A 21,823-nucleotide genomic window follows, 5' to 3' on the forward strand; every position below is an offset into this window, starting at 1 on the left:
TAGCGCGCACTACTAAAATGCAAATTTTATTTATTTTTTAATTAGACCGCTCTTCATAGGCCTCTAATATTTTATCACGGTCAGTTTGGGCATAAAATCTACCATTATGCCAAATTTTATCAAAATCTCAGACGAGTTTGCGCGGTTTCTCCTCGTTAGATATACCATTTCGACTAATCTATTTTTTGGTAGAAATTACCAGACATTATTAATTATTAATTAAAGCTACGGCAGATGAATTATATACAATAAGCTAACACGCGTACGTGGCAAGCATGAAGCACCGCCACAAAGCTCGCCGTGCAAAAAGCTCTTGCATCGTATTCCTTTGTGGGAGATGGAAACGGGATTGGCAGGTTGGTGACACTGATGAATCGTGTTTCGATCGTCGACGGCGGCGATTCAAAAGCGACGCGACGTCGTCTCCACCGCGACGCAGCGGACGATACGTCGTCATGCTGACTCATGTGCGGGATAGAATATGGGGTGTTCAGCGGTTCACCGGGTTTTATCGACGAAAATCTGTATAGATTGAGCCAAGATATTGTAAAGTGGTATACCCTTAGTAGGATAGCGAAGGGTTAGGAGTGGAACGAGCAAATCTAAATTATAAGCTGGTCGGCAGAGTTGCATTATTGGTGGATTCGCTGGGTCGACTAATTTAACAGCAACTGATATATTAGATATCAATTTGGAAAGAACGCAAAATCAGCAGAAGTGAAGAGAAACAGCTTTGTATTTACTGTGAAATTGTTTAATTAACAAATAGAGTACGTTATATTTATAAATAATAAATAATTTATGATAATTGTTATCTTGCTCTGTGTCATACCTTACTAATAACCATTAAAGTTAATTAATTTAAGGGGGTATATCTAAAATTTAAAAAAAAGTATTTTTTTAATTTTCTAAAATGTTACTTCAAGAATATGTGTACATAAGGATTTTCATAATTCAAATTGTTTTTGTTTCCTTCCTGCGCATTTTTTTCAATTAGAATATATTACAATTCTATGAGTTATTTGAATATACTATTCAATCACACTTATGCACACACATTCAAAACACACAAATTATTGTGATAATTTTGCATATCGATAGTTGGAGAATCACTTCAATGAGTGATTTGCCTTTTCTGTTCATTTCTACAAAGATGTGGTAGTGCTAAAGGTCTTCAAAATTATCTTTGGAAAGCTTCTTTTTCAGTGTTCTTGAAATTTGCGTCTTAGAAAGCTGAGTGACTATTGAATTTGAATGAAATTTTAAACGCTTTTTTCTCAAAACTGACTTTCTCGATAGCCACGATTTCTCAACTACTACGGACCAATTTAGTTATAGTGAGCTGCGCCAATTCGCAAATTCCGATTTTTACTTTACAAAATTCGATTTTACTTTTAAAAAATTCAATAATATTAAAAAAATTGTAGATAAAATATTTTATTTAACAAAACAATTAATTTATCTTGACCTTAGTTCATACCATAGCGACATTATTCTAGAATAATACTGCATATATTTTTTCTTCTTCGGCTAAAGTTATGGGTATAATAAGGAACATTAATTTTTTATATCATCTACTTGCTTACCTTCTAGCATTGAAAATTTACAACTATTTATATTTATAGATTTTTTATATTCTCAAAACATAATAACTTGTAAAAAATATAGTAAGAAAAAAAATAGATTATATCTAACATCGCATAAAACTCATGCCTCTAGACCAAAATACTCTCCCCTCAAATCGATGATAGACAATAAAATTGGACAATTAAATATTCGGAGTTGATCTTTTGTTTGAGTACTTTATAGCAAAAAATCGTTCAAATTCCATGTTGAATAATGCAAATATTCTGATGCGTTATTGCTGTACGCAATCTATTTGAATGCAGTTGTTGCATTAATAATATTACATTTCCATTTTGATAAATTTTCGTACTTGTATGTGCAATTAGAAGTGTTTAAATTATGAAAAATATGCTAAATCTCATACTCCAAAATATAAAAATTATATTTCAAGCTAAATTATTAGGCTAAATTATTATCTTTAACTTTGTTATTTTTATATCTATATACAATTTTTAGTTCCAGGGCAACTATATGGCATTCCGCAAATATTAAGCTAGAAAAAACGGATTAAATGAAAAGACTGCAAAACTTAACCATATTTGAAACATTTAATATAATATTAATTATATAATACTTAAATTAGTAATATATTTATATAAAAATGCTATACTTTATATTCGTCAACAATATTGATATTCTGCTACCAATTTTCATAACTGTTAATTTTAATTTAATGAACTGTTCCAAACGGCTATAGTGTAGATTAAACAACAAAAGTAATGTTTTGCTAAATTTCAATAAAGTACATAAATACAATAACACTAAACATAAAAATGCAATTCCAAGTTACCGGCACATGAAACTATTTCATATCTACTTAAAATCCGACGTCTTCGAGAAGTTGATCTGCTCATAAAATTATATTCATAACCTTTATTATATTACAACTCGTAATGTTATTTTTTAATATAAAACATGTCGTAGAATGATGTCCGCTTGACGATAAACATGAAATTCAAGTGTCACTTTGTTGTTATTGCAATAAAGACAATGGCAGAGTTGAGTTTATATGGTGTTTTGCTCTGAAGGCATTTGCAGATTTTTATAGGTGCTAAAGTTTTATTAAAAATATGAAGTATTATTATGGATAATATAAAGTCGAAATTAAAAATTATGAAAATTTCTGAAATATGCAAGTCATTATTATAAAAAACGAATAAACCATGAGCCACCCTGAGAGCATAAACCAGCCAAGTAGCAGGCGCAGATTTTAAATATCGTTGAGTGTAAATGTACGCATTCATAAGTGATTTTGTAAACTTTTGTCATGAATTAAAAAATAACAATAATTTTTAAATATTAGTTCTAGCAATATTTAGTAGATTTTAATTGATTCTAGGAATAAAAACATATCGACAAAGTGTATATATCTACTAGTTTATATTCTAGTATATAGATGAACAATCCCACACTGCATGATATTCAATTTTTCCTCTCACGTATTGGAAAAGTAATTCGACACTAAATTTTAACGCAGCATATAAATTCTGGCAATAAAATAACACACCTATATTCGCATAGCAAGAAAAAGTACGGGAGGCACTATAAACTAACCCAGGCAAAACTAAACTAAACCAAATTTATAGAATTACAGTAATTCGAAATTTAATGGCCACGTAGGTAGTTTTTGATATAACTTAAATGAATGGAAGTTGTGATGCGATTATGCTCTCGAATTCAAAAATTCAAAGAATTATAAAAATATAATCTGAATAAAATATGAGGTTTGAGGGTTGAAAATATTCGGTTGCAATCTGACTGGCTAAATTATTACACGCTTCTCTAACTTTTGAGGCAAAGCGGGAATTTGATGTGGTATTAAATCTTATTTTGCCGATGTCAGACAGTTTTTAATATAGTAGGGTCCGTTTGCGGTCGAATGGATAAGATTTTATTACGACACTAAATCGTATCGAAAATATGACGTCCGCAATGCGCAGATATATGCACATTTGGATGCAAACACATATAAAACATAATATTATTTATATCTTGCCTTGCATGAGATATTTATATTCACCAACTTTACTTAGATAGGTTAGATATAGATATTGCAACGGTTTAGATAATTTTCAAATATTTAGATATAAATTAATTTTTTGCACTTACCCTGAAACTCCTTCCTCGCTGTACTAACCGATGTGACAATGTTTGCCACATGTCCAAGTACTGTGGCAAATAATAGTAAACCGAATAATAATTGAGCAATTACAAAAATGTATTCACTTTTACTACGAGGCCTTGGCAAATCACCTAAAAAAATGATTGTAAGTAAGAAAGCATTATACATTGATATTTATGAATAAAAAAATGTAAATTATTATTACCTATCGTGGTGAGCGCCAACGTGCACCAGTAATAACTCTGCAAGTATTGCTTCACAACGTCAGAACTCTCCGAGTCATGAAAGACCCAATTTTTACTACCAAACCATTATTTTTTGCTATTATATGATATAAACAGCCATTCCAATGAAATATCACTAACAAGTAATGAATAAGACTCAGCGATCTGAATAAATTTGGATAGTTCGTATGCCTTTCTGTTCTGTCCATGAAGGCCCAGAACTGATAAATTTTGACTAGACGAAACGACCTGAGTATTGAATTGAATCCTATGGATAAATATAGAAAGTCCAATGGTAGAAGACATAAGCAGTCTATGTAGAATGTCGTTGAATTCATGTAATGATGCCTCAATTTGACCGCGTCCGTCTGAAGGACGCCGTCCTCTAAGTAGCCAGTCCGGAAATGAATCATAATGTCCAAGAGATACAGGAAGTCAGCGAAGAAGTAATCTAGTGCGAACCACGTTGAGAGTGTGTCTCCTGCAGAGAAATTGAGAAAATCAATTAGAGAAATGAGGTAAAAAATGTCTTATTGTAACATAATGACTGTACTTGGCAACTAGAACAAGAATATTTTTTTTTGTAGAAAACTTCTGTTACTTCTGTTAAAGATAAAGTTTATAGTCGAATAAGGGGGCACAAAGGTTCAATTTGATTCCAGTAATTATACTCTCTAAACCAGTGATTCCCAAAGTGGTCCCAGTCCCAGTACCTACGAGACCATGACAACTTTCCAAGGGTCCATGTCAATGAAAATGAATTATGGAGCTCCATGTATTGGATCACAACACACCTTGTTAACATCTTTTTTATTATTATTATGACCTCAATTAATAAATGTCTTAATTTGGATTAATATTTTTACTTTAACTTGCGATGTTTTTTATGATTAATCAACCCACAAAATTGCTTTGAATTCATGGTTGAACTTTTCCTCCAACCATCCTCAGATAATATGTTCTCAAAAATGCATAATTTGATTTTGATGAATCTTGACACACATTGTTACTGTACTTCACCAATATTGTGACCAAAATTTAAAGTGGAACATTCATAGTTTTTGAAATATGCGAGGTTGATGGGTGGCTGGCTCCGTTTTCAATACTAGTATTGAAACATATTGTGCGTCTTCAAAAATGCATAATTCGATTTTGATGAAACTTGACATACATTGTTACTACACTTTACTAAATTCATGACAGAAATTTAAAGTTGAATCGTTCAATAGTTTTTGAGATATGCAAGGTTGATCGATGGCTGGCTCCGCTCTCAATACTAGTATTGTAAAAGATTGTACGTTTTCAAAAATGCATAATTCGATTTTGATGAAACTTGACATACATTGTTACTACACTTTACTAAATTTATGACAGAAATTTAAAGTTGAATCGTTCAATAGTTTTTGAGATATGCAAGGTTGATCGATGGCTGGCTCCGCTCTCAATACTAGTATTGTAAAAGATTGTACGTTTTCAAAAATGCATAATTCGATTTTGATGAAACTTGACATACATTGTTACTACACTTTACTAAATTTATGACAGAAATTTAAAGTTGAATCGTTCAATAGTTTTTGAGATATGCAAGGTTGATCGATGGCTGGCTCCGCTCTCAATACTAGTATTGTAAAAGATTGTACGTTTTCAAAAATGCATAATTCGATTTTGATGAAACTTGACATACATTGTTACTACACTTTACTAAATTTATGACAGAAATTTAAAGTTGAATCGTTCAATAGTTTTTGAGATATGCAAGGTTGATCGATGGCTGGCTCCGCTCTCAATACTAGTATTGTAAAAGATTGTACGTTTTCAAAAATGCATAATTCGATTTTGATGAAACTTGACATACATTATTACTACACTTTACTAAATTTATGACAAAAATTTAAAGTTGAATCGTTCAATAGTTTTTGAGATATGCAAGGTTGATCGATGGCTGGCTCCGCTCTCAATACTAGTATTGTAAAAGATTGTACGTTTTCAAAAATGCATAATTCGATTTTGATGAAACTGACATACATTATTACTACACTTTACTAAATTTATGACAGAAATTTAAAGTTGAATCGTTCAATAGTTTTTGAGATATGCAAGGTTGATCGATGGCTGGCTCCGCTCTCAATACTAGTATTGTAAAAGATTGTACGTTTTCAATAATGCATAATTCGATTTTGATGAAACTTGACATACATTGTTACTACACTTTACTAAATTTATGACAGAAATTTAAAGTTGAATCGTTCAATAGTTTTTGAGATATGCAAGGTTGATCGATGGCTGGTTCCGCTCTCAATACTAGTATTGTAAAAGATTGTACGTTTTCAAAAATGCATAATTCGATTTTGATGAAACTTGACATACATTGTTACTACACTTTACTAAATTTATGACAGAAATTTAAAGTTGAATCGGCCAATAGTTTTTGAGATATGCAAGGTTGATCGATGGCTGGCTCCGCTCTCAATACTAGTATTGTAAAAGATTGTACGTTTTCAAAAATGCATAATTCGATTTTGATGAAACTTGACATACATTGTTACTACACTTTACTAAATTTATGACAGAAATTTAAAGTTGAATCGTTCAATAGTTTTTGAGATATGCAAGGTTGATCGATGGCTGGCTCCGCTCTCAATACTAGTATTGTAAAAGATTGTACGTTTTCAAAAATGCATAACTCGATTTTGATGAAACTCGACATACATTATTACTATACTTTACTAAATTTATGACAAAAATTTAAAGTTGAATCGTTCAATAGTTTTTGAGATATGCAAGGTTGATCGATGGCTGGCTCCGCTCTCAATACTAGTGTTTGTAAAAGATTGTACGTTTTCAAAAATGCATAATTCGATTTTGATGAAACTTGCCATACATTGTCATTACACTTTACTAAATCTATGACAGAAATTTAAAGTTAAATCGGTCAATAGTTTTTGAGATATGCCAGGTTGATCGATGGCTGGCTCCGCTCTCAATACTAGTATTGAAACAGATAGTACGTTTTCAAAAATGCATGTTGCGATTTTGATGCAACTTGACACACATTGTTAATATACTTTACCATTCATATGTATGAACCCCAAATTTTGTTTTCCCTGCCGTGGACCCCTTGAAAGTTGCCATGGACTTTAGAAATCACTGGTCTAAACCAACTACATCACAACACATAATGCGTATCAAACAAACAAATGTCGAACTATGTTCAGTAAAATTTCATATCAATTCCTAACTATAGAAATATGTTATAAGATATTTTCCTAAACTTTGATACGTGTCCCTTGAAAACATAGTAGGTTAAAGTGAAAGGATTAATTGTTTTTTCATTGTTAATTATGTTTGATGTTTTTATATTTTTCTATAGTTTTATGGTTAAAATTGATACATTTTGTGCTCTAAATTGCAAATACATTAATCAGTTCAAAATTACTACAGACTTGGAATGATTGTAGCTGATATCAAACTGACCCTGAGTAAATATTATCCTAATTTTCTTATTATAGAATTATGAACGTATTTGGCCAACTGTTCACCAATACTACTTTAATTTATAGCACTATGAATTTTCTACAACAGAAAAAAATCACTTAGTGCAAAAATACTAAGTATATGAAATAAATATAGCTTCTATCAAACTGTTTCTTGAACTTCTTATAAATGTGATTTTAATTTTTTTATTATATATCATTTTGGATGTTTTTGGCCATCTGTTCACAATTTATATGCTTTGTGCAACCTTCCTAATCTTTTTAAATTCAATATGATTACAAATAAATAAATTAGTGCAAAAATACTATAGGCATGAAATGATAATAGATGCTATCAAACTGATTCGTGAATAATATTTCAAATATAATATTTTATGAGTTGGAGTATTTGATTGCCATTTACATTTATTAATGCATTAGGTATACCTCGCACCAAACTATTGAAAATAACATCAATAATACTATAAATTCCATATGATAATTAAATATTATGTATAATGATAAGAGGTAAAAAGGTAAAAATAAATTAAAAGTTATTAAATTAATTTATAATATTATGTTTTATCATTGCTAATGTCATATTATAATGTATTAACATTATAATATAAAAACATTATAAAATGAAAACATTATAAAAAAATTGCAATCTCTTGTTGAATTAAATTAGTATTTAAATGATTTCAAATTAGATGTGAATAATATTGTGTATAGCATCAAACCACAGAGCAAAATAGCAACCCATTAGATGCTGTAATAAAATAGAAAAATAAATCATATTATCCCATCAAAGTAATGACACCAATTTAAACCATCAACTTAATCATGAAATCTCGAACAATTTATCTCCAATTTGCAATAATAACACGTTAACTAACCTTATTCATTGCAGTATCAAATTTTGAATACCGGACGGGTTTAATTACCTACTACACAATATTACTATCCTAGTTTAAATGTTAAGTACCTAAATGCTATATAGCTTAGTTTATTACAAAAGGAATTAAATTGTTATGCTTACTCGTAATTTCCTGAAATGCGAATCTGTATATGATGACCCAGAAATTGTAGAGAAATGCCAATGAGACGACCATTGACCAATAGTAGATAAACCGTCCGGCGGGATCGAACAAGAACGACCAATTTGTCACTCGATGCTTGGGCCGAGTCGGATACGAGGCACTCCTTGTACGTCTAGAAAAAAAATATAATAAATTAATTATATATTACAATTACAACTTCGAGATAAAGAGATAATTTATTACTACACATTTAGCACTAATTTTAAAAAAAAGAGTGCGCGTAAGGTTCACACGCGATTGAAGTAAAACTTATTTGCTACTGTACAAGATGGCATTTAAGTAAAAATAAATACATCATATAACAATTTTGAATAATGTTTATTAGTAATATGGTAACACACGTGATGCATATATTTATTAGTGTCAACCATTATACACATTTATATAATGATAAATTATAAATTATATATAAAAATATGTATAATATTTAAAAACAATAATGTAATTAAAGTCATACTTTCAAATAAGACATGATCGGTTTGTCATTGTATTTAGCATTTAGAAATGAACCTTCGATAGAGAAATAAAGTAATTGCTGATTGATAACTTCTATAATATTAGTTCGCACAGTGGATTATGTCAAACAACGCCTAAACAAATATTGTTTTCGTAACTTCACTCATCATGTAATAATTGTGTTTAAAGAACTTCATGTAATTAAAATTAACATACATTCATTGACTGATGGTATTTTGTTTACGTTTTCGCTGGTGATATAACCTCATTCTTTAAACAGCTGTAATATCTGTTTTGCCTAAAAAATATTTTCCATTTCAATAACTTCAAAGATTTATAGAAACTACGAATAATATTGAAATTATTTCAATAAACTTATGTTTCATACACTGCGCAAATGCTGCAATTGTTTTATTATTTTCATTATAATTATTTACGGGGGACAGGGTAAAATATTCTTCTGATTCAGGCATTTTTCATTAAATCAAGATTTGTACCACGTTGTAACTTTAAAATGTTTATTAATCTATGCCGATTTTCTTATTGATATCGGTACGCATACAACGACAGATCTCTATTCACATACGCGACAACTAATCACAATCGACTCGTATAGAAATGATATCATCGAGAGCGAATGACGAATCATTGGCTCGACTCTTATCTTATCTTATATGCCGTAACGCACTTCCGTTGCATTTGTACGGATTTACACCCTAGTCGCGCCTAAAAAAGTTTTACTTCAAAAATAAGATATATAAATCAACTTTTATCCAAATAATAGTTTCATGTGACAAATGTACGAAGTGCTAATCTGTAGTCAAAATGGACTTGTGCCTTGAATGAGAATCGTATTTTCCGTATTTCCGTATTTCAACGCACCTGTCAGTTCCGTTACAGCTGCCAGTGGCACTGCCCAGGTGATTCGTGGAAGGGGCATTGGTCCCCGCGGAGCATCCAGTGCCCCTCCGGCCCCCCGCACCCAATAGGGCGGTGTCGCAGCCACTGCCATATGTTGCACCAGTAACGGGATATTTCAGTCTGGAAATGAAAATTTGGGGACATCAATATTTTGGGTATATCGAATATTAATGGACTCAGAACCTATTGCAGTAGTAGGTATACGAGGTCTGTTCAAAAAGTACCCGGAATTTTCGTTTTTTCAAAAAAATATTTATTTATTCGTCTACATTAATGTGGTCCCCTTCAAAGTAGTCCCCCCCAGATATAATACACTTATGCCAGCGTTTTTTCCAATTTTCGAAGCACCCTTGATATTCACTTTTTGATATGTCCTTGAGCACTCTCAGCGATTTTCTTCAATCGAGGAAAACCGCCGTCCTTTCATGGGTCTCTTCAACTTTGGGAATAGGAAAAAGTCACACGGAGCCATATCTGGTGAATTTTTGCACTTTGCAACACTTTATTTCATTTTTTACGCAAAATTTAATACAAATTCTTTGACTTTTCAATTCTTCCATTGTAAAATCGCCGAGCTCAGAAAAACACGTCGAACCTTAGCGACTACCACAGACAAAGTAAACAGTGAATATAGCTGAAAATTTCATCATACTTTAGGGGCATGTATACCAACACAATAAAAAAAATTTTGACAATCAGACACTCCAGACCCGCGAAATTTAATTATTAGTAATTCCGGGTACTTTTTGAACACACCTCGTATATACTGCACTACACGTATTTCAATATGTGTTGTGTTCAGATCTTAATTAAAAAGCAATTGCTTTTATAAAATATACCTTGAAAGATAATCTTTTAATTCTAGTCTTACAAACTTACAATAGTCTTTTGCTTTCGACTGTTTCAGTAGAACAACTAGAATTCAACTATTTTGGTCTGTTACCCTAGCACATATTGGCAGCAATGAATACATTAAAAAATATGCTCAACTAATATTAACCCTTTCCACTCGGATGCCGCCACTCCGGCGGCAAAATTCATATAAATCTCGTAATTCGCGAGTGGAAAGAGTTAAAATCAATTTACAGATTAGAATTTCATAGCCGTATAATCACAATAATTAATTTGGCCTATAAATAAACACAATAATCTTAATTGTTAATTACCACCTAGAATTATTCATATAACAAATATATACTAAATAATTTACGTTTTCTAAGTACCGTCAAACTTTAAACACGGCGGTTTTCTGATAAATTATTAAATGCTTAGCAGCGCTTGTGGCTTCAAATAGAGTACTATATATATGAAGCCATATATCTAAATAGAAATACCGGTATAGTATATATTGTTCGAGCAAGAATTTACAATATAACTTAGATAATGTAAAATCTGGCGTAGAATGTATAGCACGCGTAAAGTTCAAGCATGGAATTAATTAGCTATTAACATGCATAAAATAAAGAGAATACTGAATCATACTTTTGCAATTATAATAGAAAGTAATCTGCATTGCAGATGTTTCGAGAGTAAATCATTATGCTAGCCAATTGCAAATGTGATATGATAAGCCAATATATATTGTAACTCAACAACGATATTTAATTCCAGAATACAGTGAACATGATCCTAAATACATTAACAGGATACGAATTGTGGGTAGTCCTTTACGTTTGTCATCATACATCATATCAAATTTCATCATAGTTTGGTTGATTTAAGTAGAAATTTCAATTATCCTAAATCTAGTGATCCTAAAAAATATTTTGCTTTTGTGAACCATTTATAACACTTGTGTTATATGATTTTGCATACAAACTTTAATTTGGTTAATCGAAACCTTCTGGGACAATATGTCAATATTAATATTTAGTATATTATCTGTTAACGCAAAAAGCGAAAAGCTCAACCCTGGTCTATATAGATATATTTTAATAATATTCATACAGGAAAGTGATAATAAAACCTAAGCTCTGTTATTGCATTATTTTGTTACATAAAAAAAATCTGATACATAGTGCATCCTGCAAATAAGCAGTTCCTCAGTCATTAATCCGCCTTTAGTGATCCAAAAAAATAATTTGCTTTTGTGAACCATTTACAAGACATGTACTATATGATTTCGCGCACAAACTTTCATTTTGTTAATCGAAACCTTCTGGGACAATATGTCAATATTAATATTTAGTATATTATCTGTTAACGCCAAAAGCTCAACCCTAGTCTATATAAATATATTTTAAAACCTTTCATACAGGAATGCAGTGATAAAACCTAAGCTCTGTTATTGCACTATTTTGTTCTATTAAAAAATCTCTTGTATTATAGTGCATCCTGCAAATAAACAGTTCCTCAGTCATTAATTTGCCTTTCTAAGAAATTGTATTCTTTGAAACTTGACCCAACTAAATCACAGGCCAATATATGATTGATTAAGGAATGCAATAGAAAGTCACTTGCATCGAAACAGAAACCAATCAGAAAAATTATATAAAATTATTAAAACTTTGTAAATCACAAGCAATAATTAAACCACTTCTCATAGGCCTACAATATTTTATGGGGTTTGATAGGGCAAGTTATAGTAATCGAAAAAAAATCGATTTCAAAACCTTCTGAACATTTTGGCATACCTTAGAAAAAATGGATGTATGTGTGTGTGTGTGTATGTGTGTGTTTATGCGTGTATGTATGTCTGTGCGGATACAAATTTTCGTCGACGATTTCGGGAACACTGGTGAAGCAATTTGAATAATTCAAAAAACATTCGAATCGTATTGATAACGAGGCATGCTGATTAGTTTTTGGCGTAGGCAGGTCTAGCCGTTCCGAAGATATGGGGCAAAAAGTGCCAAAAACGGTAACTCAGTTTTTAAGAGAACGGTCCGTCCGATTTAAATAATTTAGTTTCGGAGATCTAGTAAAAAAAGTAAAAAAAAAGCAATTTAGCGGTCAAAAATGATCATTAAACATATGCACATCAAATTATCAGATATTTTATGCAGATTTTAACAATAAGTATAAATTTTGTTTACGTTCCTAGGGGTTCCGTATCAATGTTTGTCTGTTGGACGGCGATGCGGCGCAGTTAAAGCAGTACGACTGCTTTGAAAATAAGTTCAGAATTTCCAAAATATTTCAAAATAATTTTTTTTTTAAAAGTCTTTTTTTTTAAAGAAAAAAAGTAAATTTTTGTCAAAAATTTATAGTTTCTCAAAAATCTAATATTTTCACAGTAAACTTTTTTCAAAAATGTTATTCTCTAAAAAAATTTGGTACGGGAAGTTTCAGCAATTCGCCTTAAGGCACGATGCCATGCGCCCCACTAGTTTTTATTTATATATCGCATAAAAAAGTTTACTTTATTAATGCTGTAATTCATGCATATTCTACATTATGAATATACTTTATTTTGTTAGTTTATGTGAACAAATTTCATTTATATGAAGTCAAAACCAATTTAATCTCTATTGTGTAAAAACTGTCTCCATAAAAGCTATTTAGAGCCATCTTGCAGATGTTTACACTTTTACATCTATATTAAAGTGAGAACTGCCAGCACAAAATATTACACGAGATAAGAAAATAATTCTTATGCATAAATTCTTATAATATCATACACGAGTAATAACTACACTTCCCATGCATAAATGCTATTAATATGAATGTAATCCAAGATGAATTGAACGCGGAGCCGACTGGATTTCTGGTTTTGCGAGGGAATTTGTGTTATTTCTAAACAGAAGTTAGTTCAGAGCACCTTCCACCATCTTTGTGTGTGTGAAGTTTCTAAGTGAACTTTGCTTCTCATATAATATTCAACGGTGCAAACTGAATGTGAAACGCTCATTCACTCTCATTCACTCCGCCGTTCACTGTGCCGCAGCCCCTGCTTCATTGCTCCAACAGCAAAGCATCGCGAATTAATTCTTAAATGCAAATACTCTAATTTCCGACATTCGTATACACAGCCAATTTGTGAGCGCTCTTAGTGTTTGAATAAGGAATAGACAAACATCATTTGTACCGGATGGTAATAATCGGTTTCACATTATGTTGGGGTATAATTAGGTTATTGTGAGGAAAAGAATACTCTTACCAACTTAAACTCCACATTCATCGACTATAAATATTTAGTTATCGATTAATTAAATTGCGAATTGTGAATCAGTAACATTTTAAACTAATCAAAGTCTGATCAATAGCGCAATCAAATTAAATATATTTTAAGTTAAATCTTGTTGTAAGTATACATAATTTTCATAATTGTGATACTATACATAATCATACATAAACAAATGTGCATTCTACTTAATTTTTTTTTTAATATTTAAAGATTTTAAGTAATATTTTTACATATTCTTATAAAAACGTCTAACGCATATCAATTTTGACAGTAGTCAATTTTCAAAACTGGCAAGAGTAACAAATTTTAAGGGTGTTAGTACCATTTTCTAAACTCCAAGGCAATAGAATCTTATAAAGATATAATTTTTTATTTAAGAGTAAAAAGTTTAAGATAATTCAAGTATAAAAACTAAAAACATAGGCATAAATATTCAAAGTTGCTTAACGCGTTCAGTTCTTAACGAGTTCAACTTAATATATTTTGATAATTTGACTATTTGAAGATTTTCAGTTATATTTTTACAGATTCTTTACCAATCGACTAATTCATAATACCAATTCTTAGATTTGACAAATTTCAAATTTATAAAAATTACCAAAGATAAAAAATTTAAGGTGGTTATTTTATTAACTTCCCGTAGGGTAAGTTATTGTAATGGGCCGAAAATCGGAATTGAAAATTTTTACATTTCTCGACGTTTTGAAGGTTTCTGAACGTTTTGGCATACCTCAGAAAAAATGGATGTGTGTGTGTGTGTGTGTGTGTGTGTGTGTGTGTGTGTGTGTGTATGTATGTATGGATACAAATTTTCGTCCACGTTTTCGGGCGTACGGATCAACCGATTTGAATGGTTTAAAAAACATTCGATTCCTATTAATAAGGAGAAGAGCTGATTAGTTTTTGGCAAAGACAGGTCCAGCAGTTACGGAGATAAGGAGCAAAGAGTGCAGAAAATAGAAATCGAGTTTTTGAGAGAACGGAGCATCCGATTTGAATTATCTAAAAAACATTCCATTAGTAATGATTGGGAGAAAGGGTTATTAGTTTTTCGCAAAGGCAGGCCCAGCCATTTCGGAGATACAGAGCTAAATGTACAAAAAATGGCAGTTTTTGAGAGAACTAAGCGTCCGATTCAATTGATTCAAAGAACTTTCTGCTTGTCTTAACAAAATAATTGATTTTGGAAAAAAAAATTTTGTACCATTTTTTTTTTTTTTTTTTTTTTTTTTTTTTTTTTTTAATTTTTTGTATATCGAAAATAATTCAGATTTTATTTTAATTCTGACTATAGTTCTAATATACTTTAAACAAATAATTTCAACTCTGCAATTCAGTTTATATAATTCTTATAAATATTAGACAATAATACAATATTTATAATAATCTATTTGAAAACATTCAATATTCCTCGAACGTTTCGTTACGGTACGGGAAGTTCCAGCAATTTGCCTTAAGGCACGATGCCACCCACCCCACTAGTTTTGTATTAAAATCTAGTACTCTAAATTACTCGTGATACAAAATCATACAAAACATGCATTCATATATTTATTTTAAAATAACTTGACTAATTGAAAATTTTGAGTAATTTTTCTATATATTGTAATTGATTATAATATCAAATCCGACAAACGTATATGATTAATTACAAGAATCAACAAATTCATATTTTTAGCAAGTGTAAAAAATTTAAGGTTGTTATTTATATTTTTTCGTGATTTTATATTGGACTTGACAAATGGGGTGTAGTTTCAATTGTTAAGTGTTTTGTGACATTTTTATACAAATAATTATTTGTGAATTAATGAATAATAGTTTCTTTAATCTTTGTTTCTTTGTTTTCTTTTTAACTTTTTAAAAAGACGTAAAGAAAACGTAAAAAAAATGTTTACGTCAAAATCAGGAAATGATTTTGTACCTTGTTTATATGTGATTCACAATGGCCTAGTTAAATCTAATATGATTATAAAAGCGCATACTAAATATATAAGTATTGAAGATTATGCATTTTGTTTTAAAGTATAATTTTTTTTGATATAATATAACTAAACATTTATTATGCCTACCAGAAATAGTATTAAACCTATAACATAATATCGAATAAGGTTATTGAAGTCGTATCTCATAAAAAATAATGTTATATTATTTAGAGAAAAAATAAAAATAAATATTATATTGAATCTTTGTTTAGTTGCCTTATGACTACCAATTAGTAAAATTTTAATTTTTATATTTAAAATAGGTACTTTTACATTTTTCAAAAATTTAAGTATCATATTTTTGCCATAAAAAGCTTGCAACTGAGTCAAAATTAATAACAAAAATTTACTTTTTAATTAATTCTATTTCACAAAGTCGCGCAACCTTACTTAGGCAGATAGTTTCATCCAATGGTACCAACCAAATATTTAACAAAATATAGCCAGTGTACGTCTTAGGCAATGGTACGACTTGAGCAACCTTACTCTATATAATACTATATAATATATTCCGAATCAATAATTTGATAATCCTTTGATTCAGAAAGACAGTTGATTTTGAAAACGGTAATATGGATATTCTCAAAACCAAAAACTAGAAATTATTTGTTCAACAATTTTATATTAAAAATTCATCCTTGTAGCAAAAAAATGAAACCATAACAACTCTTATTACACTTGTTATTTGAATTTTACCCAGTTCTAAACTAAGTGAATTTGAACATATTTGAACTTTTTATTTTTGAATTATCGACCAATTAATGCTATAAATATTCGATTCATAAAATAAAAACAATCATAAATCCGTTAAGTTAAACATAACTTAACACATTTATGATTGTTTCTACCAAATTTTCATAAAATTCCATAACTGTATTCTGTATCATCTTATCTTATCTCACCTAGTCCTCGCATCCCTCCTCGCCGCGCTGATGTCCAGATCGCTAAGGGCGGTTTCGGCGGTCGCATCAATCGGTGTCCGATGGTGAATGCCGCCGCCGACACCGGTTACCGCCGTGTAGTGACCGCCGCCGCCGCCGGGTGACGTGACAAGACTGTCACGGGACGATGACAAGTAACGTTGAGAACAGTGACTATTCGAAGCTGTCGTGCCACGGCGCGTGCTCAGGCGGCAAGACATTAGATCTGGAAAATTTGAAAATATGGAAATATATTATATGATGGACTTGAGTTTTTTAACTTCCCGTAGGGTGTTATTGTAATGGGCCGGAAATCGAAATTGAAAATTTTTACATTTCTCGACGTTTTGAAGGTTTCTGATCATTTTGGCATACTTAGGAAAAAATGGATGTGTGTGTGTGTGTATGTATGTATGAATACTATTTTTCGTCCACGTTTTCGGGCGCACGGATCAACCTATTTGAATGGTTTAAAAAACATTTGATTCCTATTGATAGGGAGATGTGCTGATTAGTTTTTGGCAAAGGCAGGTCCAGCCGTTACGGAGATACATAGCAAAGAGTGCAGAAAAGAGAATTCGAGTTTTTGACTGAACGTAGCATCCGATTTCAATGATCTAAAAAACATTCAATTAGTAATGATTGGGATTATTAGTTTTTGGCAATGGCAGGCCCAGCCATTTCGAAGATACAGAGCTAAATGTGCAAAAAATGGCAGTTTTTGAGAGAACTAAGCGTTTTAACAAAATAATTGATTTTGGAAAAAAAAAATTGTACCATTTTTTTTTTTAGTTTTTTTGTATATCGAAAATAATTCAGATTTTTTTTTAATTCTGACTATAGTTCTAATATACTTCAAACAAATAATTTCAACTTTGCAATTTAGTTTAAATAATTCTTATAGATATTAGACAATGTTACAATATTAATAATAATCTATTTAAAAACATTCAGTATTCCTTGAACATTTCGTTACGATACGGGAAGTTCCAGCAATTTGCCTTAATGCACCATGCCATACACCCCACTAGTTTTTTTTTGTATATCAAAAATAATTCAGATTTTAATCGCAATTCTGACTAAAGTTCTAATGTACTTTAAACAAATATGTTTAAGTTTGCAATTCAGTTTATATAATTCTTATAAATATTAGACAATATTACAATATTTATAATAATCTATTTTAAAACATTTAATATTCCTCGATCATCTCGTTGCGGTACGGGAAGTTCCAGCAATTTGCCTTAATGCACGATGCCATACACCCCACTAGTTATATATTAAATCACATTAGAAATTCCTTGTGACTACCTTCATTGGGAATCCAGAGGCTAAGATATATAAACAATTATTTTGTTTATTGCAAAAAAATCACACCTGCCATTTGCAAAAACCAAAACCTGGGGCTAGTTGTAACACACACAAATTATGTATAGACTCAAGTAAAGTAGATTGAATAAAATATGTCGTTTGTAAGATGTGAGCACATGTAAATTATGTTACAGGATATCACTATATTACTATTGTCAATATGTATTATGATTATAATTGTAAATTACGTCGATTTATGCTAAGAATTTCTATTACAGTTATTTTTATTACGTTGATTTTTAGAAAGAATTACTCAGAAATAAGTCAAAATTATCAGAGCTATTTGTCGTTTGTTATCTTTACTACTTGATTTGGTAGTTTCAATCTAGCTATAAACACGGAGAAGTAGTGACACCACTCTTTTTTAACTTCCCGAAGGAGAAGTTTATGTTTTCATCAAAAAATCCGATTCGCTAATTTTATGATTTCTCAACGTTTCAAGCCATTCTGAATCGAATGAGACCAAAAAAAGTATGTGTGTGTGTGTATGTGAACAGATTTTTTGCTGTAAATCCACGTTTTCTCAAAAACGGCTGGAACGATTTCAAAAATTTAAAAGCCATTTATCTCGATGAGGACTATCGTTTGTCAATTTCGCGATACGATCGACCGAGCCGTTTTTTTGTAAATCGAAGAAAGGTGAAAAAGTTTTCGTTCACATTTTAGCCCGCAGTTCTGAATCGATTATGAAAATTCAAAAACCGTTCGAAAGATATTGGTTGGGAATCGTGCTGATTAGTTTTTGGTAGAGATCGGCCGGGCCGTTTTCTTGTAATAGAGTGTTAAAAAATTTTTTTTCGACAATTTCTATTATTATTTTTTTGACGATAGATACTATAGTTTTCTAGATCATACTAAAAATTTACGGCCCTACGACAACTCGTTTAACTTTAAAAATTCGTCAAAGTTTGCAAAAATTGGTTTCGTTTTTTTGGCATTTGTCAAAATTAGACTTTTGATCGACGTTTTCTCAAAAACGCCTGAACAGATTTCCGAAATTTAAAAGCCATTTGATGTATCTCAATAAGGACTATCATTTACCAGTTTTGTGATACGATCTGCCCAGCCGTTTCTTTGTAATTTGAAAAAAAGTGTTAAATTTTTCGTCCACATTTAACCTCAAACTAATAAACCGATTTTAAAAAATCAAAAACTGTTCGAAAGATGTTAGTTGGGAATGATACTGATTAGTTTTAGGTAAAAATCTACCAAGCCTACTTGTAATTCGTTGTTGAAAAAAAATTTGAGCCGATTTTCATGAAACTTTTTTTGATGATATATATCATGGTCTTATACAACTTATTGAAATATAACGGCCTTATGACAAGTAGTTCAATTTTAAAAAATCATCAAAGTTTGTTAAAATGAGTGGTTTTTTGACGTTTGTTAAAATTAAAATTAGACGATTTACTTGGTATAACGATAAGTACTTGGTCTTAATGAACATACTAAACGTATTACATATTAAAGAACATAATAAAGTCCTACGAGAACTGGTTCAATTATAAAAAAGTAGATTTTGTGAATTTGCTTTTAGAAAATACTCAGAGTTAACGTGTTCGTTTGCTTTCAATTATGTGTAATAAATCCACTCGGAATACTTTTAATCACTCATAACTTAATTTATTTTTATTGATTAAGTCGATTAGTTACATATATCGGGTGGTCATGTAACTTGCCTCAAGGCAAAATACCAATACCAACTAGTTTTTTATATAAATTACATTCTGTCTACTTAGAAAGTCATTGAGTTATTAATTTGACAAATAACATAGGATTTCAAAAGGAAAACCCAGTGGTTCAACTTTTATTAATGTACTAAATTATGACTTAATTAAATTTTGGTATATGTAGCCACATAATCACTACAATATATCCAAAAGATATTCAAAACCTTTTAGGACTGTATTTATTTGTTTATTTTCTTCAAAAATCCAAATGTAAATAAACAATGACAGGTTGTCTGTAATTTTGCCAACACTAGCGCTATCAATTGCTTAATACCCAAAACTATTTATTGATAAGATAACAACCAAAGATAAATTATTTTATCATAGATAACAATCTTTGACATAAATATAAGATTTGAATTTGAATAATATTAGTAACGGCATAAACGAATATGACCGGTAACGATTTATATTGTTTTGGCGCCTTTTTGCCCCTATAAAAGCTGGCACAAACACCCTGTTAGGTCTTTTTGTGCTGGGACTTCGTGGTGAAACTACAGTGAAAGGTAAGTCTTTATATAATTAATATATAGTAAGTATCTAATAATTTATTATTCTAAACTTTTAGTGTTTGCTTGTGTTTTGATTTATTTAATTTTATTTAGTGAATTATAAATAAAACAAATTGGAAACTGTTCATTATTTTATATAAATCGATTTATGTTATTTTTTATATTTCAGAGTAATTTTTGTCGAAGAGTTGGTGTAATGGTTTTGAATAACTCTTCGGCCAAAATTATATTAAATATAGAAATTAATGTAAATCCATTAATATAAATAAAAAACGTTTTTCAAACTTTAATTATAATTCAATAAAAATAATTAAATCAAAGTGCAAGTACATATATATAGATATATGTATGTGCATATGCATTTAATGTATATTGTATATATTTTATATTACATAAGTATAATAATTCCAACTGAAGAATTTAGAATGAATTTTGACATAAAATTCAATTTTATGTATTTATTTATTTATTCATTTATTAATTTTACAAGCCATCGGTATGATAATATTATAATAAGGCTTAAGTCAATATTTTATAGGTTTAATATAATTTAATTAATTATTGGCTATTTTATTACTTATTTATTTATTATTTAATTTATTTACTATAAACTTATTTATATTTAGTTAATTATAATTATTTTTAAATATAACTAGTTTGTTTGCAAATATTTTTAAAAATTTATTAAGTATTTTAATAAGCTTTATAATACTTTTACAATATAATTATATTATTTAACAAATTTTAGGTTATTTTATGATATTTTAACAAATTTAAGTGTCTTATATTATTGTAATTATTATTACTATTATCATTAATAACACTATCATTTATCATTTTCACTATTATTGTTAAATATTTTTACAAAATTTTTTTTTCTTTTACAAATTTTTAGGTATTTTGATGAAGGAAATATTTTGTTTCACAATTTTTTTAGTGTTTTTTAAATTATAAGTTTTTAATTAACTATATATTTAACTAATAGTTTATTGAATATACATTTTGATTTAAATATTGAACTATTAAATAAAAAATAGAAGTAAGAACATATGCAGTATACGTATAATTTTATTAAATATTATAATATTAAACTATGAATTTTGCATGATAATTGTACAAAATAATAATTTTAATTGAAAATGGCTAAATTTACCTACAAAGTCAATCATAATAAAAATAGAATTAGAATAAAAACTAATTACAAACATTAAAATTATATCTGAACTTATGTTGGAATTATTTGCAATTGACTTGTTATAA

The 21,823-nt window shown here is 29.8% G+C and overlaps 1 protein-coding gene and 1 pseudogene across 1 annotated transcript in view; one reads left to right on the forward strand and one right to left on the reverse strand.

The window, feature by feature from the left end:
- Window positions 1–2,443: 2,443 nt before the first annotated feature.
- Window positions 2,444–17,171, reverse strand: LOC113370919 (annotated as a pseudogene).
- A 3,272-nt stretch (window positions 17,172–20,443) lies between these two features.
- LOC113370920 (cyclic nucleotide-gated channel cone photoreceptor subunit alpha-like) overlaps window positions 20,444–21,823 on the forward strand; it is a 20,738-nt gene continuing 19,358 nt past the window's right edge. Inside the window, exons 1-2 of the mRNA XM_026611591.1 lie at window positions 20,444–20,450; window positions 20,516–20,557. Of these exons, the coding sequence (XP_026467376.1) occupies window positions 20,444–20,450; window positions 20,516–20,557 (49 nt within the window). The remainder of the gene's footprint in view (window positions 20,451–20,515; window positions 20,558–21,823) is intronic.

The sequence above is a fragment of the Ctenocephalides felis genome, unplaced genomic scaffold, assembly GCF_003426905.1.
Source record: "Ctenocephalides felis isolate EL2017-DRISC unplaced genomic scaffold, ASM342690v1 CF-g0.4_SCAFFOLD_01492, whole genome shotgun sequence".
Classification (NCBI taxonomy): Eukaryota; Metazoa; Arthropoda; class Insecta; order Siphonaptera; family Pulicidae; genus Ctenocephalides; species Ctenocephalides felis.